Source organism: Sorex araneus, chromosome 5, assembly GCF_027595985.1.
Source record: "Sorex araneus isolate mSorAra2 chromosome 5, mSorAra2.pri, whole genome shotgun sequence".
Classification (NCBI taxonomy): Eukaryota; Metazoa; Chordata; class Mammalia; order Eulipotyphla; family Soricidae; genus Sorex; species Sorex araneus.
The window spans coordinates 13,956,263-13,980,307 of NC_073306.1; the positions used below are offsets into that span (position 1 = coordinate 13,956,263).

Consider the following 24,045-nt stretch of genomic DNA (forward strand, 5'->3'; position numbering starts at 1 on the left):
AAAAGCCTTGCATGTTTCAGGGTGCTAATTCCAATTCTGGCACCACCCCAGACCATCATGCATCTCTGGTAAGGATAGGCACTGGTATGAAGGAGACCTCCATAAAATTAATATCTCGGTCCTATAACTTTAGGACCAAGTTTCATATGAAAACCTTTCTTTTCAAAACAGGCAGATCTTCTGTTCTGATAGAGAAATATACAGAGCAAATTTTAGAGCAATTCTACTGTGAGCCATTTGAAAGGCATCCGGATGGATCCTCATGATAAAAAAAAGAACTTTGATAAAAATTAATTTGACTTTTAGTAAATGCTCATTTTAAAAAAAAGAACCCACAAAGTAAATGGTGTCATAAATAATCTATGTATTTAGAGGAGCATTTCGTATTTCCCCCAAAGGATATGCTTTTGTTGACTTATTTGCCATGTAAACAAAAAGCTTTTATTTATTTTTTTAATTATTTTTTTTGGTCACACCCAGCAATGCACAGGGGTCACTCCTGGCTCATGCACTCAGGAATCACCCCTGGCGGTGTGCAGGGGACCATATGGGATGCTGGGATTTGAACCCGGGTCGGCCGCGTGCAAGGAAAATGCCCTACCTGCTGTGCTATCACTCCAGCCCCAGTTTTTCATATTTTTATTTACTTATTTGCCACATAAGCCTGCTAGTACTGAGTCACATCTGGATCCTCAGGATAGAATTTCAAATCAATGGTGTTAAGATCAACAATTACTTCGAACTGATAACGAGCACAGAATAACTCGTGGCTCTTCACTCAGGGCTCACTCCCAGCAGTGTTCAGGGGGCCATACAGGATGCCCAGGGAGGAACCTGGTTCATTCATGTACAAGGCAAGTGCCCTACCCGCTGCACTATCTGTTCAGCCCATAGAGGGCCACAAATTTTGGTCTGCAGTTGGCAGCATTCCAGGCAAGCGTCTTACCCTCTGTACTATCTCTCTGGCCCTGCCAAGACCTGGCTTTCTTGGCAGTGTGCCCTTAAGTAGCTAAAGAAAAGTTCCCAAGTATTCCCATCTACACTTAGGTAGAGATGATTTCCCTGGCTGGTGGAAAAAAGCCATTTTAAAAGAGACTAGGTAGACCCAAGGCTAGAACTTTTTCACTGCTGTATTGGTTTGGGGCCACACTCAGCAGTGCTCAGGGCTCACTCCTGGCTAGGCTCGGGGGACCATATGTGGTACTGGGGATTGAACCCAACATCAGTTTTTATGCAAAGCAGGTGCCTTAGCCACTGTATTATCTTCCCAGCCCTTCAAAGACCTCTTAATGGACTCTTTCTTCCGGCTAATTTATAAGCACTGTTGTCCCTTTGATCATCGATTTGCTCGAGCGGGCACCAGTAACGTCTCCATTGTGAGACTTGTTAACAGTAACAAGCTAATTTAATGAGCAATTTTCTCCTTGACACTCAAAAGACCCTCACTAAAGATTTCTCAGGAAGAAAACTATGCTCCTCATGTATCCCAATTAATCCAGCAGACCGAGGGGCACAGAAGGGCATTTCCCCAACACTCTTTCTTTATCTGAACTAATTTTCGGCACTTGAGGGTGACAGAGGAGAGGGGACACTTCCTTCCTACAGTCCCATCCAATGAGTCAGGTATCAGGACCGACCCTATCACCTCAGCCACCATCGTAAGGACAAAGGAGAATCATGCACATCTTTTCTTAATAACTGAATTAAACATTGACCCTCTGAAATAAAACTTCTGTTCAAGAAGGTCAGATAGAAGAGTTTTCTACTTTGTCTCATTCATATCCTAGGTGTTTTTTTCCTGACTTTTCATGATGGAATTGAAATTGGGGAGTTCTGTATTTAACCTGCATGTGAACTTCATCAGGAGAGTGCTATTCAGCACTCTTCACCTGTTAGTCCAGTTTCCCACAAAGCTGGAATTCATTTATCCCTCTGTGCCTTCCCACAGGCCTCCCTGCAGGACGCCTTCCCCTCTCTTCAAGGCTCCCAGCAGAAAGCCTTTTGTGAGACCCAATGGATCCTTGCTGTGCATACCCATAGCTCCAGGAAGCAAAATTTCACTGCCAGGATTGTCCCTCTGCATTCTCACTTCCTGTGTACAATGAGGCTTGAGTGAAATTTACTAAACAAATGAATGACTGGGGCCAAACAGGTCATATAGGAATTAAGGCCTTTATCTGGCAAGAGGCTGACCCTGTTTTGATCCCTGGCTTCACAGCCTACCAAGCTGTGTAGCCCGATCCCTCTTCCCCCCAAAAATATAACACTTCCCCAATAAAGTCCCCCAAACTCTGTCCAAAATGAATATCCACAGGATTAACGTAAGGACAGGGAGGATCTTGAGCACTTTGGTGGTGGAAGGTGGAGTCACATTGTATATAGAAAACCTAAGTGCTGGCCCACCTTCCAAGCTGCTGCTGTGTCAACTCACCCCGTGACCTTCATATTCACGACCAAATCTCTAAGGACATGCCAGCCAACCCACTAAAATTCGTGACACACCAGTCTTCCAGCTGAAAGCTCTGGGGTGTCCTTGGGAGCAGGCTGGGCTGAGTCCCTGCCCTGCCGAAGCCCCAGAAACCGTATCCAAACCCCCCTACTGCCACCACACCAGAGGCTCAGCTCCACGGCCTCATGAATACTCTGAGCAGAGACGCCAAACTGTGAAAATTCTGTACACTGGTGCTCAGACTGAGAGCTCTGGGGTCTTCTTGGAGTGGGGGTGAGCAGCCTCCCCGTCAGCTTCCACCCCCCCATGCCTAGGAAGCTCTGACAGCCACGCCTACCTCCCACAGTGGCCACCATAGTAACTTAAAAAAAAATTAATTAATTAATTTTTGTTGAAACACCGTGAGAGCGGTTACAACGTTTTTGGTTTAAGTCTCGGTCATACAATGATGAAACACCCGACCCTTCACCAGTGCACATTTTCCACCACCAAAAACCCCAGTATCCCCCCCATCCCAAACCCTCCCCCTACTCTCTCTCTCTACTTTGATTACATTCAGCATTTCGACACAAAACCCACCATTATTATTTGGGATTTTGCCCCAACTGCCAAAAAGGCAATATTAGACAATTTGTTTTCTATTGCTGATTATGAATTGCATATGATGATGCGCGGCTGCTATCGAGGCTGCGTGATTTTGGAATTCTGAAGTTTTAATAATTAAATCTGGAGGGATTTCAGCCAAAAGTCTCTGTGTTCGGGGCTTTGTTTCTGAGTCTCTGGGATCATGGCCAATAAGCAGCTCTATCAGCAGCCAGAGGGCTCGTTCCTGGGCGGTAACTCAGGGTCTCATGGGGGGAGGGGGAGAAGAGCCAGCTCCACCCCCATCCCGTGAGGCCCTCCCTGGCTGTCCCTAGGCCTCTGGACGATGGCAGTGGTGACTGAGCCTCCAGGGGAAACAGGCCAAGGCACGAAATCCATTCCCACCTAGGGTGGTCCGGCGCCGGAAACTTAATGCACAGTCCGGATGCATTTCTGCCAAAGGCCGCTGGGTTCTAAGTTTTGTTTCTGAGTCTCCGGGATCATGGCTGATAAGCAGCCTGATCAGCAGCCAGAGGGCTTATTCATGGGCGGCAACTCGGGTCTCGTAGGGGCCGGAGGAAAGGGCCTGCTCTGCCCCCATCCCATAAGGCCCCGCGTTCCTCCCCACTGGGCCACCATATTAACTTATCAGCCCAGTACGAAGGGTCCTGCAGTTTCTGGACTTCACCGTCGAATACATGGTGGCGTGATACCTCCAGGTTCCACAACGCTGAAACTCCAGTAGGCGCACACCAAATTAGATGGGAATGTAATAGCAAGTCCACTAAACTCAGCAAACACAAACAAAAACACAGAAGGCTCAGGAAATCTTCAGTCAAGGGCTTAACAACCCAGGGGTGAAGCAACAATTTTCACAAATTTTCTTTTACGGGAGTATTTTTGATAATTTCTTTAGCCATTTAGTTCTAACAAGCAATATACAATAAATGATCATGTGTCTGCTAAGGGGGCGGGCTTGCAGGGGCAGGAGTAGTTAGAAAAACGGGGGCAATGGTGGAGGGAAAGCCTCTCTGGTGGGGGGGATTGCTATTGGGACACTGAAAGCCCTTAACAACTATATTATGAACAACTTTGTGAACCCTGGTACTATCACTCCAGTCCAGGTTATTTAACTATAATAAAAATAAAACAAAAAAAAATCAACAAATCCCTCCCAAATGAATGGTTAATTAAAGTGTTTTTTTTTTGTTTTTTTTTGTTTTTTGGGTCACACCTGGCGATGCACAGGGGTCACTCCTGGCTCTGCACTCAGGAATTACCCCTGGTGGTGCTCAGGGGACCATATGGGATGCTGGGAATTAAACCTGGGTCGGCCATGTGCAAGGCAAACGTCCTACCTGCTGTGCTATGGCTCTAGCCCCCTAAAGTATTTCTTTTTAAGAAATCATAAACATTAACACCTTTGCAACCAGGTTATTTAATTATATATTTTTAATTTTTAAAAATTTTTTGTGGGGCTGGAGTGATAGCACAGTGGGTAGGGCATTTGCCTTGCACGCGGCCGACACGGGTTCGATTCCCAGCATCCCATATGGTCCCCTGAGCACCGCCAGGAGTAATTCCTGAGTGCATGAACCTGAAGTGACCCCTGTGCATTGCCGGATGTGACCCAAAAACCAAATAAATAAATAAATAAATAAAATAAAAACTTTCTGCTTTTTGGGTCACACCTGGAGATGCTCAGGAGTTACTCCTGGCTCTGCACTCAAGAATCACTCCTGGCAGTGCCTGGGGGATCATATGGGATGCTGGGGATCGAACCTGGGTTGGTCACATGCAAGGCAAATGCCCTACCCATTATATTATCACTCTGCTCCAGGTTATTTAACTATAATAAAAATCAAACTTAAAAAAATACAACAACAACAACAACAACAACAAAATACAACCAAACGAATGCCCACGCAAGCAGTAGTGAGGATAACTGTTTCACACCGCAACTTCCCACTTTCCGTTTCTGATACCAGCCTGGCCAGAACCACGACCAGCCATTGATTCACTCCTGAATGCCCGTTGCATCCCCGAGTCTGAGCACACTGACATCTGTAGCCGATGACATAATCCAGAAAGGCAGGGGCTGAGGGCGGAGCTCGGGGACAAAGCACAAGCTTCACATGATAGGATCCCGGATTTGATCCCCAGGACCAAAACATGAAAAAGCAAAACAACTCAAAACCAAGAAAGGAAGCTGTACTGAGGGAAAATGTCTCAGACTTCCTTGACGTGCCATGGTCCTGGAGTTGACCGATTATTCTCTAAGACCAGACAGCTTGTCCTGTGGTCCTCTCTAAACAAGGGGACCTTTCCTCACCTTTTTCTTTTTTCTTTTTTTTTGCTGATATCAGTAAGGCAGAGACAGCTCAGAGCTTTCTAGAAACACCTGTGGACTAACCACCCTAATTAAGCACCTTCTGAAAAAGGCCTTGGGAGCCTTTGAGGCAACCTGGGAGCATCAAACTTTCAGCCTGAAAATAAAATAAAGGTCCACCTACAACTTTTGGAAGAGAACCCTATAGGGGTCACAGATAAGTTTCTATACTTTCCTTTAGTAGAAAATTGGACCGGACATAAAAAGCCAACCATTTCGATTTTACCAACTATTACAGTTAAAATTAAATGAAATACGTATTGGTATTTTTTTTTTAAAGTAGCACTTGCATGAACTTTGCAAAAAAAAAAAAACATGTTTGCTAACCCACAAAACATCACCCATGAAAGCCTCCCTCCCACCAGAGAAGCCCCTATATTTCACTCTCCTAGGAATATATCATTAATTGCCCCAGCATGTATGCGTGGCTATTCAGGAGTTAACTTTATAGCAATATTTAATTGAATGAACAGAACAATGCTGTGCTAATGAGGGTCAAATTGCCACCAGATGTTGTTTCTTTCCTTCTTTCTTTTTAAATAAACACAGCTGTGTATAGTCAATATTAAGCGAATAGTGGGAGAGAAAAGAGGGTCTCAGAAAACATGTGCAGGCAATAAAGGAGAGAAAAATCTAAGGATTAATGAATTTCCATCCCACCTTTTGTTTTGATTTCAAACACATTAAAATACCCTGGGCTTGGCGTGGTGAGCAGGCTGTGCATTACACGTTATTTCTAATCACAAATGAAACAGGCAAGTTTCTCCCAAGGGGACAGGTGAGTCAGTCTGACGGGAAAGTATCAACAACCTGACTGATCTGTGATGTCTTTCTCGAGGAGGTCCAGGAACCAGCTCGGAGTCTTCCGATCTCTAGCTGCACAAGCCCCTGTGCACACTTGGAAGACAAGAAAAGAAGAGAAGAGAAGTGAAAAGTAGCATTCCGGTCCTCAATGGGCAGAGCAGACAGAAATGTGCGTGGTGGGTATACTCACTCAGCACGGAGAATACTCAGTCCAAAAAAAAGCACACAAAATTACAAAGGGGATCAAGTAGGGCCTTTCTACGTGACTTCCTTAAATATGCTGAAAGAATGACTTCTTTTTGTTTATGGGCTCAGGGCTCACTCCTGTTCTATGCTCCGGGCTCACTCCTGGCAGTGCTCCGGGCTCATGCCTAGCAGTGCTCTGGAGGCCGTATGCAGCTGGGCTTGCCACGTGCAAGGCAAGAACCTTACTTGCTCTACAAGCTCAGCAGTCCCAAGGATTACGTTTCAGTTCACTTTCTTTTCCCCTCTTTCCCCTTCGCTTGAATGCGCATGAGCAGAACAAGGAAGAAAAAGTGGTAACAAGGAGGATACAAAAATCAAACAGAAAGAATCCATAAATTCCCTTGAATAATAACTGATAGTTGACTATGTTAGGAATTAGCATTTTATTTTTAAAAATTGGCGGGGAGGGGTGTTGGGTCACACTTGGCTGTGCTCAAGGCTCAATCTTGGCTCTCCACTCAGGGCTCACTCCTGGAGGGAACCAGAGGGGGTGCTGGGGATAGAACCCCTGTTGGCTGCCTGCAAGGTGAGCACTCGACCTGCTGTACTACCTCTCCGGTCCCAGGAATAAGGGTTTTAAAATAACGCTTGTTTGTCTTAGCAAAAGCTTCCATACTGCAGTGAAACAGTAAAATGTGCTGGGGTAGAGTGGAACGGAAATTCACAAGAAAGTCTATCACTGATAGACAGATGGACTTGAAAGTGAGGCCCATGCAGCACAGTTTTAAGAAGGGAATTATTTTTTTGGGGGGGTCACACCTGGCGATGCACAAGCATTAGTACTGGCTCTGCACTCAGGAATTACTCCTGGCGGTGCTCAGGGGACCATATGGGATGCCGGGAATCGAACCCAAGTCTGCCGTGTGCAAGGCAAATGCCCTACCCGCTGTGCTATCGCTCCAGCCCCAGGGATTTTTTTTTTTTAGTTACACCTATAAAGGATAATTGTAGATATGTGAAAATCTCACAAGTATAAAAAACTAGCTTAGAGATTCAGGAGTTCTTCTCCGTTCAATCCTGCTAGTGTAACAGCTCTGTTTTGGAGTCACCCCTAGCAGTGCTCATAAGCTACTCCCAGGTACTTGCCCGGGCACTGCCTTGGGCAGTGTTGTGCAGGGGATGGAACCAGGACCTCCTGCGTGCAGAGTACGATCTCCGTCCCTTTGAGACATTTCCCTGGCCCTAAGACTTTTATTTTAAAGCTATTCTCATCATATTCTCATTTAAAGTAGTCAGAAATGGGCTTTCCAGTGAAAACTAGAGTTGAAAATACCAAATCACTTTCCTCCTCCCTCTCCTCTTCCTCCTCCTCCTCCTCTTCCTCTTCCTCCTCCTCCTCCTCTTCCTCTTCCTCCTCCTCCTCCTCCTCTTCTTCCTCCTCCTCCTTCACCCCTCCACCCCCCTCCTCCTCTGTTCATGGCTTATTCCTGCCTCTGTGCTCAGGGATCACTTCTGGTGATGAACCCAGGGGATCGATCATGAGGGATGCTAGGAATTGAACCCAGGTTGGCCCCGTGCAAGATAAGCGCCCTACTGGCTGTACTATTATTGGGGTCCCCTCAAACCCACTCTTGAAGCTAGCTCAGAAGTACTCCCCGGAACCCCAGGGAGGCAGAAAGCAGCCGAGGGGCTCACCTTGAGGACTGTGGCAACGGTCTCCTGGGAGGCGCTTCTCATGTCCTCCCCGTTCACAGACAGGATCTGGTCGCCCTGGGTCAGCCTTCCATCCAGGTCTGCGGCGCCGCCCTTCACAATGTCGGAGATGAACACCCCGTTTCCATTCCTGTGAATGCCACGAAGCAGCGGGGATCAGCATAGCTTAATACTTAATACTTCCCGATGAAATCGCCACAACCCACACCCTAAAGATTCACTAAACCCAAACTGGAGAGAAGGTTCCTACAGAGCCACCTCACCAGTCACAAGCACTGACTTCTTTTTTCCGTGTGTGTGTGTGTGTGTGTGTGTGTGTGTGTGTGTGTGTGTGTGTGTGTGTGTGTGTGTGTGTGTGAGGGGTGGGGGGCGCATACCCAGCGATGCTCTGGGCTTCCTCCTGGCTTTGCACTTGGGGAGCGCCTGGTCTGATGTGTGCGCCTGGTCTGATGTGTGCAAGGCAAGCACCCTACCTGTTGCTCAGGCACCACTCCTGCCTCTGCACTCAGGAATTACTCCTAGCAGTGCTTGGGGGACCTTATGGGATGCCGGCATTGAAACTGGGCTGGCCGCCTGCTATTGCTCCAGCCCCCGAGAATGGACCTTTCAAAGGACAAACCCCAGCCTCATCAGCCTCAGTAGCTCACGCCGATCTTTGCTGCCTACTGCAATGTTCATTGGCAAATGGCTCAAGAGCATAATTTCTTAATGAGGATCATTTTAGGAAAATAAATAAAAATTCACATTAAAAAGTGGAGTTGAGTGCTCTTTAACTGTACTGATTCTTTTTTATTTTTGCTTTTTGGGTCACAACTGGCATTGCACAGGGGTCACTCCTGGCTCTGCACTCAGGAACCACCCCTGGCGGTGCTCAGGGGTCCACATGGGATGCTGGGAATCAAACCTGGGTCGGCCACATGCAAGGCAAATGCTCTACCCGCTGTGCGATCGCTCCAGTCCATAACTGTACTAACCCTTACCTTTAGAGACAAGCTCCTTCATTAGCATCTGATGGTGCTGGGGAAGTCTCTTTCCCAATCTCCCTTTCCCAGCCATGATTACTTGAAAGTTTTAATCAAACTTATTTCATGAATAAATAAATGTATGTCTCAAAATTCCTGAGTGGGGCCCTTGCTAGTTGCCCTCTTGCCTCTGTTCCTTGGTCTCGCCTCAGAGGCAACTGGTATTGCTCTTCCTTGGGGTTCTCCTAAGAGACACTGTGTATGTGGGTGTGAGATCATGTGTGTATGGTACACATGCATATATATGTGTATACACACACACAGACACAAAGACATTACTCCAACTTGCTTGTTGTTTTTTGGGTCACATACTTGGCAATGCTCAGGGATTACTCCTGCCTCTGCACTCAGGAATTACTCCTGGCAGTGCTTGGAGGACCATATGGGATGCTGGGGATGGAAACTGGGCTGCCTGCCTGCCAGACAAGTGCCCTACCCACTAGACTATCTAACCCCCAATGTATTTTTTGTTTTAATTTTGCTTTTCTTTTTGATTTGGACTTAATACACCTTGGTAATTGGCCTTTATTTAGACTTAGGGTTTTCTCACTGCTTTGCTTCTGTTTTCTGCAGTGCTGGTGATGGAACTCAGGTCTCAGGCAAACACGGCATGTGCTGTGTCGCTGAGCCACCCTGCGGGCCCTCCCATTTTGTTTTTGCTTTTGATTGCCCCCAGTGGTGCTGGGGGGGCATATGGTACTGGGGAGAAAATCTGGGAGCCCCATATACAAAGCAGCCTTACTTGCTGTTCTACCACTCCAGCCCCCCGTGGGCACTCTCTTTAGCCTGCACCCATCTGTGCACTCACTGATCTTACTTAGAAATATCTGTCCCAGCATTTGGCTCTGAGATACATTTTCAAAAGGAAGTTTTCTGGAATTAAAGTTAAAAAAAAAAAAGATGGTGGGCACATGAGCATAGTACCTGATGCTAATCTTTGGTTGTTATAACTTCTGTAAAAACTACAGGGTTCTGGGAGCTGGAGCGATAGCACAGCGGGTAGGGTGTTTGCCTTGCATGCGGCCAACCTGGGTTCGATTCCCAGTATCCCATATGGTCCCCTGAGCACTGCCAGGGGTAATTCCTGAGTGCAGAGCCAGGAGTAACCCCTGTGCATCGCCAGGTGTGACCCAAAAAGAAAACAACAACAACAACAACAACAACAACAACACTACAGGGCTCTGATGCGGGACACTGGGGCTCTGTGAAGGCTCAGGACACAGTGCACATAAACCCCATCTGAATTCCTCCGTAGAAGACACTCAAGCCCATTTAGAGCCTTTCAGAGCATTCCCTGAAACCCCTGAAGTCCTGCTGCAATAAACACATACTAGATCTTTGAAACAGTGATTTTCTTTCTAACCTTTTCATATCTTCTGATCAACCCGCGGGTGGCAATGGCAAACCAACCATCTGCTTCTCTGTCAATCACAGAGGCTGGGTTTGCCAAGAGAGATGCCGACTAGAATTCTGAACAATCACTGCAAACCTGTCCTAGGGGTGAGACGTCCAAAGGGTGGTCTAGTTGCCAGGATCTACCAACAATTTGGGGACAGGCTATTATTTTGAGGACAAAATAGAAATAACTAGTAAACTACTATCATGAAGAATGTGTCTCATCAACCAAGTTTCCCCAACCAATTTTGCTTATCTTTGGTTTGGGGCTGGGCTGGAGCGATAGCACAGTGGTTGGGCTTTCGCCTTTCACGAGGTCAACTCGAATTCGATTCCTCTGCCCCTCTCAGAGAGCCCGGCAAGCTACCGAGAGTATCACGCCCGCGTGGCAGAGCCTGGCAAGCTACCTGTGCGTATTGGATATGCCAAAAACGTAACAATAAGTCTCTCAATGAGAGACGTTACTGGTGCCCGTTCAAACAAATTGATGAGCAACGGGATGACAGTGACAGTGTGATTTGGTTTGGGGCCACATGGTACTCAGGGCTTACTCCTGGTTCCACACTCAGAAATCACTCAGGCAGTAACTGAGGGACCATATGCTGTGTCAGGGATCAAATAAGGGTCACCAGTGTTGCAAGATTAGCTCCTTCCCCACTGTACTACCTCTCTGGCTCCTATTAGGCTAGTCCTGATAAATCCTCAACTAGTTTTAGAAACTTGTTTGATAACTAACATGGTATACAATGCAGAGAAATTTCTTTTTATCTTGATTTTTAGGTCATACCTGGTTGTGCTCAGGGCTTACTCCTGGCTCTGTGCTCAGAGTTCACTCCCAGGGGTTCAGGGGCTAATAGGGGGTGTGGGGATTGAACCTGGGTCGGTTGTATGCAAGGCCAGCAGCGCCCTACCTGTGGCACTATCTCTCCAGCCCCAGAACTCTTTTCTTTTCGACTTTGTTCCTGGAATTTTTTGAGGGGCCCACACCTGGTGGTCTCAAACCTTCCCTTTATATCCCTTGATATTGGCTGGATGCTTCGTGTGTGTGTGTGTGTGTGTGTGTGTGTGTGTGTGTGTGTGTGTGCAGGGGAAGGAGGGGGCTCACACCTGGTGGTACTGGGGGACTACTACTGGCAGTGCTCAACCACGCACCAAGATCAAGCCTGAGCTCCCTCCCTTTGAGCCCTCTCCTCTGCCCTCAGTTACTTGGTTCAGTTAACCCCTGCCAGCCTGATGGCCTGATGGCCACGGAACCCAAGGTCAGCTGCTGGCTGACTGCACTTATGGGCGACGAAACATATGTTTGAGAGAGTTAGCTTAGAGTTCTTGGGTGTGTTACAACACACTTTTGAGGGGCAGAGGTGGGGTAAGATTTTACTCAGAAATAGGATCCAAGTCTGTCAGATATTCTGTTAGCAATCCTATCTTAGTTGACACACACACACACACACACACACACACACATCATTGTTTGGGTTTGTTTTTTGAACCACACCTAGCAGTGCTCAGGGGCTACTCCTGGCTCTGTGCTCAGGGAGCCCTCCTTGTGGGCTCAGGGTGCCGGGGATGGAGCCTGGGGTGGTTGTGTGCAAGGCAGAGCCCCCCCACCCCCCCATACTAGAGCTCTGGCTTTATCTCTGAGGACTTCTTCTCTCTGAGCACCAGTCCCTTGATTCCGAGGGCAAGGGCCACCACGCTCCGCACGGCGTTGGGTTTACCGTTTCCCCACGATGCTCAGGCCCAGCCCGCGGCCCGTCTTCTTGTGCAGGTCCACGGGGAAGACGTCCAGGTTCTCCTCGTCCCTGTAGTGAGCCTCGTCCCGGTACACCACCAGCCGCACCTTCTGCGGGGTCTGCCTCAGCGCGGTGATGGCCTCCTCGTGGCTGGCACTCCGCAGGTCGGTCCCGTTCACCTGCAGCAGGGGCACCCCCAACCAGACATCTCTGCCCGTGTCCCGCAGAAGCGGAAATGAGAAACAGGACCCCCGAGGGACCCGGTCCAAGAGCTGAGCAAAAGCGAATAGGGCGCCCATCACGGAGTGGAGAACAGAACAAGTGAACCCGTCTGATGGGGTCACGCGGACAGGAACTGGGCTGCAGAAACTGCGGGTCACTGTCTGCGGAACTTGGAACAAACCTATTGATCACTGACTGTACCGGCCACTGTATGTGTTTCTTTCTTTATTTTTGAGGGGGGGGGGTCACAATTTTTCTTCAGGGCTTGTGAGCTGGGATCACTTCTAGAGGGACTCGGGGACATTATGGGATGCAGTCAGCATGCAAGGCAAGCACTCTACGCACTCTACAATCTCTCTTCGCCCCAAACGGTTTACCTTTTAATTCGACCCTGATAAAGGGCCATCCTGCCACGGCCGCCATGTAAGCTCACTTATGGTCTGAGCGTTGGAGACTCATGATTAAATCGAGAAAGAGAGCAACTAGCCATAAAAGTGTCTTGGAGACACAGGTTCCTGGCAGAGAACCCTGAGGTGACCTCAGGAGGGGGCAGGCCAAGTCCCCACCCGGCTGAAGCCTTGGCAGCCACACGCTCACACACCAACAGCTGCTTCCCGGGCGAGGCAGACTGCACCACCTCACGACTGAGCTTTGCAGAGAACCCAAACTGCTGAAAATGTCAGGTACACTGCTTTGTGTTTTGGCGGAGAATTCCGAGCCTTCTCAAAGTCAGGGTGGATGAACTTCCCTACCCCCATGTACTTCAGGAAGCCTCCAAGTCACACCCCCATTCCACCATTGTCATCATGTGGGCTCACTGCCCTGATAAATATTCTAAATTTTTTGGAATCTCCAGAAATCTCCAAATTCTACACTACTAACATCCCAGTAGGAGCACCCGAAAACTGGATGGGAATGCAACGTAGAAGCCAACTAAGCTCAATAAACAAAAACATTAACACAGAAGGCTCAGCTAGTAAACGGCAGCTTAGTAAACCCTCAGACCAGGGCTTAATGTCCCCATGCTGAGATGTAACAACTTTCATACATTTTCTTTTACCTTTTGTGATAATCCATTAGCCACTGAGTGGAAACAAGCAATAAATATCAAATAAATTATTTGGGGCCTGCTATGGGGGCAGCTGGAGGGGTGGATGGGAAAATGAGGACAATGGCCGAGGGAAGGGGACAGTGTGGTGGGATGGGGTTGGAATACTGAATGCCTGTGACAAATCATCATGAACAATTTTGTAAACCACAATGTTTAAATAAAGTGGGGAAAAAAGATAAGGGGTCAGAGCTGGTGGTGTTCATGAGCTACACCTAACTCTGGACTTGGGGAGCTGCTCCGGGTGGTACCTGGGGGACCAGGCAGTGCTTGGAATTGAACCCTGGACTCCCGCTTAGCCTACTGAGTTATCAGCAGCCTCTCAAACTGCTTTTCCTTTTCTAGTTTATCTTGGTGGGCTTGTGTAGTCACCTAGATGAACTATACTCAGCATAACAATGGTTAAGAAAATGGGTTGGGGGGCGTGAAGAGGTATCTTAGTGGGCTGAGTGCATTTCATTGTCTGTGAGAGGCTGGGTTCTGTCTTCATCCCTGCATCATCCCCTGGGGACGGTGAAAGCGACCCTTGAGCACAGAGCCAGGAGTAGCTTTTGAGTTACACCAGGTGACATGCTACTCCCCTCAGTTCCCAACCCTTGCCCCACACTTGAATCTCTGTCACTGTCACTGTCATCCCGTTGCTCATCGATTTGTTCGAGCGGGCACCAGTAACGTCTCTCACTGAGAGACTTATTGTTAAGTTAACTTGAATCTCCGTTTTCAGAATTGAATCTGAATCTCAGAATTCAAAGGACTTGGGCTGGAGTGCTGATCCCCATTTCCTGGCTTGGAGAAAGTGTATGTGCATCACTCAAGCTAAGTTGTGACTTATCATCTATGAATTACACATCAATAGCTAAGTACAATACTGCCTACCCAGTGCTGGGAGAATGAAATGAAATGCCCAGTGGTGCATTTGGCCCAGGACTAGACTGTAGCTTGGTGCAGGAGAAGTCAGCAGTGGGCATTTCACAGGGAGCAACGGGCGCTGTGGGCAGGTGACTTAGTCTCAGAGCCTGTAGTCACGGGGACTCTAGACCCTGAATGTGTTCTTAGAGTTTGTGGAGGGCAAACACACAGAACAACGGGGAAAACGATGTCCCCAGAAAATGCATCTCAGCTGAGTATTTTCCCGTATTCCAATAGATGGCACACAAGACCACTTTTGCTATTCAACTGTAAAAGTTACCACCATGGGAAGAAGGTAGATTCTCTAAGCCTCCAAACTTCTTTAGAAAGGCACTACCAATTGTACTCTTAAGAAAAATCATGGCCGTCAAATTATAATATTAACATAAATAACTGACACTCAATTCCAGCATCAAGATATCTACCAAAATCAAAGGGATGTCCAAGTTCACGGTCTATATTTCTTTGTCTGCTTAACAAAAGATCCCACTGAATACATTAACAATTATGAGAAATAGTGCGGTGTAGCTAGAAAACTGGAGCATGCATCTTCGTAAGTGCCCAATAGAAGCTTTGCGTACATTATTTAGAGCTCTTCTCAACCAGAAGCTGTACCTTCCCGGGGGTAGCTTGGACCTCCCAGGATATCCAAGGGAACCACTGGTAAAAATCACATAAGTGGGGTTTAGACACAGGGCCAGAGGGTCATGACAGAATTTGGGGGTCACAGGCAGGAAACACGGCCAGAAGGGGTCATGATGGTAAAAATGTCGAGTAGCATTCATTTAGAACACTGATTGCAGAGGAGGAGAGTGGGGGTACAGTGCTCTCTACTACTTGGGAAGGTTACAGGGCGGATGGAGAGAGAGTCAAGGGGTTAAGACACTTAACTTGCATCCTGCCGACCCTGGCTCAATCCCTATCAACACATGTGGTTCTCTGAGCATTGCGAGGGGTCACCTTTGAGCACAGAGTCAGAAACGACCTTGACCACTGCTGCGTATGGTCCCCACACAAAACTAAGACAAAACAGAAAAGAAGCAATAGGAAGCATCACCTGTCAATGGGATGGATCATGCCCTTTGGGTAGATGAGCACAGGGGAAACAAGAAAATGTGGGCAGTGCATCTAGAGTCTAGATGCACTCCAAGTCTAGAAAGGGATCACAGTCTTAAGAGGAGAGGAAGAGGAGGGACTGGCCCTAGAAGGAGAGGCAGCATGAAGACAGTCTGGACTCTTCACAGAATCAGAAATCTTGCTGTGCTAAATAGCAATTTGACCATCTCTTTGTAAGCAAAATTTGAATTGTCCAAATAATCTGAAGAGGACAATATTAAAACCAGGGAATGGGCCGGAGAGGTAATGTAGGGATTCAGATTTTTGCCTTGCATGCAGCTGATCCCAGTCTGTCAACTAATGATTCCCCAAGCACTGCTCAGAATGACTCTGAACACGTGCCAGGTGTGGTCCAAATCCCTGCCCCTACCCAACAACAACAACAACAACAACAAATCCAACAGGAAGCCCAACTGACACAATGCCAGAGAACAAAAAGCATTGGTTGGGAAAAGGCTGATGTACAGTTGCTTCGCGTTATGGTCTCAACCTGTCCTACCCAATGTGCTGCCGTCATCTGGGGGCAACCTGCAAGCCCAGGCTGAGCTTGCCTCATTGTGCAGCGGTACCTAGAGGCCGTGATTACCAGCCCTCGTGTAAACGGGGGAGATAGCTGCTCAGAGAGGAAGCACGTGACTTTACCCAACTGAGATCTAACTTTTAGGGGAGGAGGGTTCAGACGACACCCAGTGATGCTCAGGCACTACTCCTGGCTCTGTAATCAGGGATCATTCCTGACAGTACTTGGGGGACCGCGTGCAGAGCCAAGATTCAAACTGGGCTTGACCACGTGCAAGGCAAATAACTTAACCCCTGGGATCCAGCCTTCTCAGTCAAACACACGATACGCTCTAGTGGATTAGGTCCCACTGAGGCAAGAGGAGCGCCCGTGCTAGTGGTGTTGGCCACCTGCCACATCAGGGGAGATAATCTGGCCAGGTGCAGAGAAATAGCCTACTTAACCCTTTAATGTTCGTATGATGCATGCATGTATGTATGATTGCACGCATGGATTTATTTTGGAGGTGGACTGATCCCAGCATCTCATGCACAGGACACACTGCTAAGAAATATCCCCCTGCCTTACCCATTAAGTTTCCCTTCAACTGAAAGCAAATTCTTTTTTTTTTTTCTTTTTTGGGTCACACCTGGCTCTGTACTCAGGAATAACTCCTGGTGGTGCTCAGGGGACCATATGGGATGCTGGGATTTGAACCTAGGTCGGCTGCATGCAAGGCAAACGCCCTACCCACTGTGCTATCACTCCAGCCCCTGAAAGCAAATTCTTATTCTTCAAGTTAACGAGTTCCTATGTGGCTATGTGTGCAGGAATACACTTCATGGAAGAGAACAGTTAGAGCTGAGAGTCCAGCCAGCACAAATATAGATGTGACAATATTTTTAATCGAGTTATGACTGCTTCTAACCCACATCTGGAGTATAACATTTATTCCGTGAATATTTGTAGTTTTATATCTGTGCATCCATTGTCACAATCAATTTCACGGATATATGAGCTTGAGTTTCAAGTGAGAATTCTAGAATAATTTGTGGTCTCCTGGGTTATGCACAGATCAGTGCATGGATGCCTCTGGAATTTATGTTGCTATTTTTTTGGGGGCCACACCAGGTTGCGCTCAGAGGTTACTCCTGGCTCTGTGCTCAGGAATCTTTCCTGGCAGTGCTTTGGGGACTATATGTGAGGCAAGGGACTGAACCTGGGTCAGCCACATGTGAGGCAAGGGTCTCACCTGCTGCACTATCTTGCTAGCCCATCTTTGAATATTCAATCTACCTGTCCTCTACAGCCGATTATAATACCAGTTAATTGGAAGATCTAGGTGAACACTTCTTCCCCACCCTAACAAAAAGAAACAAGAAAGAAAAAAGAAAAAAGAAAAAGAACAAGAAAGAAAGAAAAGAAAAAGAAACCAAGAAAACCTTTCTAACTAAAAAATGGCGTTGCCTGCTAAGGAAGTCAAACCAATTCCCAACGAGGCTGCGTTTATTTTTCTAACCTCGTACATTTGTAGCTTAATGAATGTTCTGGGAATATGCCCTAACCCAGCATCGAAGCACAGCAAAGGCCTGCAGAGAAACCCTATAACTTGCCCGGAATTTAATTTGCAGTCAGCTTGGCGTCTCCGTTAACTCATTCTTGCCTTCATTTTCGGCCCTTCAGTGTGCCTCTGGCTTCATCTTGGGAGGCAGAAATGAACCAAGGAGGGGGGAAATGGAAGCCCGTGATGTCATTCCCGATGCGCACCGTTCAGGCTGCAAAGCGAGACGTGTGCAGGCCCGCCATAAAACGTGAACTGTTCCATTAAACTCGCCGGTGAGAGAGAAATGCTGTCTAAAGGTTTCACGCCAGCGAGAAAGCTCTTTAGTTCCACCTACCAGAACGCCTGGCATGGCAGTTCCCCTTATACGGTCCCGGGTTCAAATTCTGCTGCCTCGGCACTTTTTAGAACACTCTTAATGCCTTTGCAGCATGAGGTTCCACTGGAAAGAGGCAAGTGAAGCATTTTAATCCTTAATAAATACCATCTACCATGGAAAGGGAGAAGAGTCAATATACTAATCCACTAGAAAATGAAGGCGAAGGCAGGCACCTCAATTTGACAGATTTAGGAGGAATAAAAAAAAATCACAGCTGCAGTAAGGTCTTTAAAATACCTGGCATGAGCATTTATGCTACGTGTCTGGATGTGTTCCTAGGGGGCATTTCGTGAGGCATAGTGGAGAGGAAAGACTCTTGTGGCCGGAGTATATGGCCTCACGTGACGTCAAGACTGGAAAACCATTATTTCCTTTTTAATTAAAAAGTTTTTGGATATTTAAGTGGATAATTTTCTGATTCTGAGTTATTTGATGAGAGAGAGAGGGAGAGAGAGAGAAGAGAGAGAGAAAGAGAGAGCGCCAAGCACAGGTCGTGTTTAATGGAAGAGAAATAAGGAGGACTTAAAGAGCAGACAGTGAATAGGTTATAGGTTAAACGGGCTTTTGAATCAAGGTCAGCAAAGGAACCCCAGTGGCTGGCATGAAATGTAATTCCTAACCACATACCTCTAATATCTGGTCACCAGCCCAAAGTCTTCCATCTCTGGCAGCTGCTCCTTCTTCGTAGACTTCATGTATAACTATAGCATCCTTAAAAAAAAAAAAAAGGAACCAAATTCTGATTAATTCTCAGCCAACACAAATTCCTCCTTCAGTCAGCCACCAGATCCTTGGTAGCAGTCTATACTTTGTTATTTGCCAAAACTTGGCATTCTAGTTGATCTACAGTTAAGTCCCATACGGTGATGATCGATTCAGGGATCTGTACACTTGTCCCGTCCACACACATCTCCAGGATGCTGCAGTGGGAAAGACAGGGGCAGGCAGTGGTGCCTTTCTGATGGTGAATGATCTGTTTTGAGACATGGGTCCCAGTATTTACTGGAAGCAGGGGTTGGGTGTTCATGTGTGACCTGGTGAAGGAGGTCTGTCAGGCATCATTACTTGGGGATGAGTGACAGCAAATGGCGCTGGAGGACAGAGGAGGGAGTTGGAGAAAGAATATTTAAGGACTTAAGGTAATAAGAGCTGTGGGTTCGAATCCTGACTCTGCCTATAGACAATTCTGGCTGAATTAAGTGCCCTGGACTCAGCATTCTTAGCTGTAAAATCAGAAGACTATTAAGGTAGGGGCACTGGAGCGATAGCACAGCGGGTAGGGCGTTTGCCTTGCACACGGCCGACTTGGGTTCGATTCCCAGCATCCCATATGGTCCCCTGAGCACCGCCAGGAGTGGTTCCTGAGTGCATGAGCCAGGAGTAACCCCTGAGCATTGCTGGGTGTGACCCAAGAAGCAAATACGTAAGTAAACAAATAAATAAATAAAAAATAAAGAAGACTATTAAGGTAGAGCATGTTTTGGTTAAGTAAGAGTTTTGTGATTAGTGAGTCAAAAATATGATTTGTACCTTTTGAATGAAAGATTCGACAATTTTTTTTAATCACCTAGAAATAACAATATCAATGTGAAGGGCGGAGCAATAATATTATAAGATGTGATAAAGCACAGAAAGAAACTATCTCTCATGTCCTGCTCTCTCCCCTGACACAACCACTGGCACAGATGCTCTGCCTAAGACAATGTTAAAAACTACTGCCAGAGAGAGAGAGTGCAGGAGGCAAGGAAGGCACTTTCCTTCCAGTGGCTGAGCCTAGGTTGATCCCTCCATCACCACCAGGGGTCACTCCTGAGCAAAGAGCCAGGAAGAGCCTCTGAGCGCTGCCGGGGTAAGCTAACAGCTCCAAATAATGAAAGAAAATAAAACTATTCATTTGAGCTAGCCCAGCCTTTATAGCTCCCTTTTCTTCCTGTTCATCCAGCATTCGTGCGCGGAATTGCCCTGTCTTGGAGATTTGGGGGAGCTGACAGTGAAAGCAATCACAAGTCTCTGCCTCACTCTGGTTTTTTATAAAGCAGAGGGGTCCCGAGGAGGTGGAGGAGAATAGGCTCAGTACCTAGGGAGAGGAAAGGAGACAAGACACAGATCTGTGCATCCCTGAGAAGTAGGGACTTGAGACGCCACATGGGAGAGGCCAGCCGCTGTGGGTGAGGCTCAAGTCTGGTGTGTCTTGCTGGAGTAATGTCCTGGGTCCCCAGCCCAGAACCTGGAAACAGCGGGACTCCTGGATTTGAAGGCATCTTGTCAGCTTTCTCTCTTTTTTCTTTTTTGGGTAACACCCAGCAAAGCACAGGGGTTACTCCTGGCTCTGCACTCAGGAATTATCCCTGGCGGTGCTCAGGGGACCATATGGGATGCTGGGATTCGAACCTGGGTTGGCCGCCTGCAAGGCAAACGCCCTACCCGCTGTGCTCTCGCTCCAGCCCTCTTTTTTTTTTCTTTTTGGGTAACACCCGGCAATGCACAGGGGTTACTCCTGGCTCTGCACTCAGGAATTACTCCTGGCAGTGCTCAGGGGACCATATGGGATGCTTGGAATCAAGCCCAGATCACCGAGTGCAAGGAAAACGCCCTACCCACTGTGCTATCTCTCCATTCTCCACCTTGTCAGCTTAACGTGGGTTTGAGGATCACCAGTGTGAGCTGGTGACAAGCACCATGTCTGGGGACTTTGGGAAGACGTTGCTACCCCAAGAACTCACAGGGCACCCAAATAAGAGAGCCTGAATTCTGCCTTCACCCAGCAGGATGGAGCCCCAGACTTACAATTAAATGGACCAGAAGTCAATGGAGAAATGAAACAATCCTGGCAGAAAATGCAACCAAAGAAGGGGGTTGGGGGGATGGAATTCCAGTCAAACTGGCATCCTTAAAAATAGTCAATCCCCAGCACAAATTTTGGTATAGAGAAGAAAAAAAAAAAACAGAAAATAAGAGGTCTGCAGAGAGGGCTGGAGAGCAGACAGGACGCTTGCCTTGCACCCCCAACTAGGGTTCAATCCCCGACACCCCACAGGTCCCCCAAGCCTTGCCAGGAGCTGTACTTGAGTACAGAGTCAGGAGTAAGGCCTGAGCATTGTTGGGTGTGGCCCTAAAACCAATTAAAAAAATTAATTGGATCACACCTGGTGGTGGCTCAGGGGATCACATCAAGTGCTGGAGGTCTTACCTAGGTTGGCCATGTCAAAGCAAGCTTCTACCTGCTGTCCTATCTCTCCAGACCCCCAAAGGAAAATGATCTTTCTGGCAGCCTCTCACTATCACATCCCAAAGCTGCCGCCATGCCTCAGGCTGTCTCCACCTCAGGACTGAACCTCACAGAGAACTAAACCTGTCAAAAAACTCAGACCTGGGGCTGGAGCGATAGCACAGCAGGTAGGGCATTTGCCTTGCATGTGGCTAACCCGGATTCGATTCCCAGCATCCCATATGGCCCCCCAATCACCACCAGGAGTAATTCCTGAGTGCAGAGACAGGAGTAATCCCTGAGCATTGCTGGATGTGACACAAAAAGCAAAAAAAAAAAAAAAACCCAAACAACAGCAACAACAAAAAAACCAACCACAAAAAAAAAAAAAAAAAAAAAAAAAAACTCAGTCCCTGTGGTTGAAAATTCCAGGCCTTCTTGGAGTCAGGATGGGTCACCTCCCCCCACGTCCCTGTACTTTTGGAACCATGCCCACGAATCACCTGGGCCATCATGTAGGCTTTGCTCCAGAGACTCATAAATAAATATTGAAAGAGATCAACTAGCTGAAAAAAAAGTCTCAGACACAGACCAGTTAAAAAGTTAGATCCAGCTATAATGCCCAGTTAAAAATTCTGGATTTTCTGGAATGCACGACAATCTACTACTAGCACACCAGACTGGATGGGATGTAATGCAGATGCCAACCAACCTCAGTGAACAAATACATTAACAGGGATGGCTTAACTTGTAACAACACCTTAGTAATTCCTTGGACAAGGACTTAATATCCCCAGGATACAACAATTTTCACTAATTTTCTGCTAAGGAAGTAATTTTTGATCATTTGGTTAGCCATTTATTGGTAACAAGCAATATAAAATAACTTACTACAATGGGGGCAGCCTTGAGGGGTGGCTGGGAAAATGAAGACAATGGTGGACGGAGAGTGACAGTGGTGGTGGGACTGGGGTTGGAATATTACATGCCTGTAACAAATCATCACGAACAACTTTGTAAACCACAGTGTATAAATAAAGTGTGTTGGGGTGTGGGGGGGGGTTCTTAATGCTTCCAAGTATATGCTAAATTCACTGCCTTGTGTGGCAAAGCTATGGTCGGCCACGTACTAGGCAAGTGCTCAATCCATTGTGCTACCACTCGGGGCTCAGTCATGAGACTTTCTGTAGAAAGAACTCCCCATTTACTTATTATTATTATTATTATTATTTGTTTTTGGGCCACACCCGGTGATGCATAGGGGTTACTCCTGGCTCATGTACTCAGAAATTACTCCTGGTGGTGCTTTGGGGACCCTATGGGATGCTGGGGATCGAACCTGGGTCGGCTGCATGCAAGGCAAATGCCCTACCCTCTGTGCTATCGCTCCAGCCCCTACTTATTTATTTTTGAGTCACATTCGTAGGCTACTCCTGGCTCTCTGCTCAGTGGCTGCTCTTGGTGGTGCTGGTGGGGGAGGGGCAAGCACCAGGAACCAAACCAGGGCATCCTACATGCCTGCTGAGCCCCTTCCCGCACGCCCCCCACTCTTTACTCCTGTCCTTTTCTTGAACATTGCAGTGCTTTCTCTAAAGTCATCAGTGGAAAGAAAACGCGAGACACTCAGAGAGGTTAACGGAACAAGACTCCATTTTTGAGCCTCTGTGCTGTGAGGGCCCTGGAAGCTGTGGTCCGCACACTTGCATTAACCGGAGGTGACAGAGGGCAGAGGTGGAGGCCCACAGAGAAATTAGAAATGGATTTGATTTATTTTCCAGAACATACAGTTCACAGTGTAAGACAGAGCACTTCAAAAAGAAAAAAAAATGAAAGAAAAGAATACTGGACCCGGCTCTTTCAGGGCTCTCTTTGACAAGGTGACACCAAAATTTCACTTCTTGTTTTGAAAACAATTGCAGTTCAATAAAATTATGGGTCATTGTGTAAGATTGACCTTTATTATTTTAAATAAAAGCTTTGGAGTTGATCAGAAATGTGCATTTTTCTCCCCTGATGCGGTAGGGCGTTTGCCTTGCACGCGGCTGACCCAGGTTTGATTCCTCCATCCCTCTTGGAGAACCTGGCAAGCTACCGAGAATATCCCGCCCGCACGGCAGAGCCTGGCAAGCTACCCATGGTGTATTCAATATGCCAAAAACAGTAACAAGTATCACAATAAAGATGTTACTGGTGCCCGCTTGAGCAAATTTCTTTTTGAATTTCTTCTTTTATTGAATCACCATGTGGAAAGTTACAAAGCTTTCAGGTTTAAGTCTCAGTTATACAATGCTCGAACACCCATCCCTTCACCAGTGCACATATTCCACCACCAAGAATCACAGTATACCTCCCCCCACCCCCCACCTCCCCACCCCACCACCCCGCCTGTGTAACTGATAAATTTCACTTTACTTTCACTTTACTTTGATTACATTCAATATTTCAACAAAAAACTCACTATTATTTGGAGTTTCTCCCCCTTAAAGTCGGACCTGCTGAAAAGGAAGCATTTGATAATTTGTTTTCCATTGCTGAGAATGAAGAGATATGAGGTCGAGCAGCTACACTAGCGGCCGCATGGTTTTGGATTTCTGTATTTTAGTAACTAAGTCCAGAGAAATATCTGCCAGAAATTGCATCATTGCAAGCTTGTACCTCCCGCTTGAGCAAATTGATGAGCAATGGGACAACAGTGCGACAGTGCTATATATATTATTGTAGTTTAGATAAATTGGTTATAATAGTGCTAACAGGGGCTGGAGAGATAGCA

At 47.1% G+C, this 24,045-nt stretch overlaps 1 protein-coding gene across 3 annotated transcripts in view; it reads right to left on the bottom strand.

Moving 5' to 3' along the window:
- Positions 1-24,045, bottom strand: part of PATJ (PATJ crumbs cell polarity complex component) — a 370,230-nt gene that overhangs the window by 37,365 nt on the left and 308,820 nt on the right. For all 3 annotated transcript variants that reach the window (XM_055139113.1, XM_055139112.1, XM_055139111.1), the window contains 4 exons: positions 18,695-18,778; positions 12,259-12,452; positions 8,106-8,253; positions 6,231-6,317 (listed from right to left, as the gene is read on the bottom strand). In XM_055139113.1, the coding sequence (XP_054995088.1) occupies positions 6,231-6,317; positions 8,106-8,253; positions 12,259-12,452; positions 18,695-18,778 (513 nt within the window). The remainder of the gene's footprint in view (positions 1-6,230; positions 6,318-8,105; positions 8,254-12,258; positions 12,453-18,694; positions 18,779-24,045) is intronic.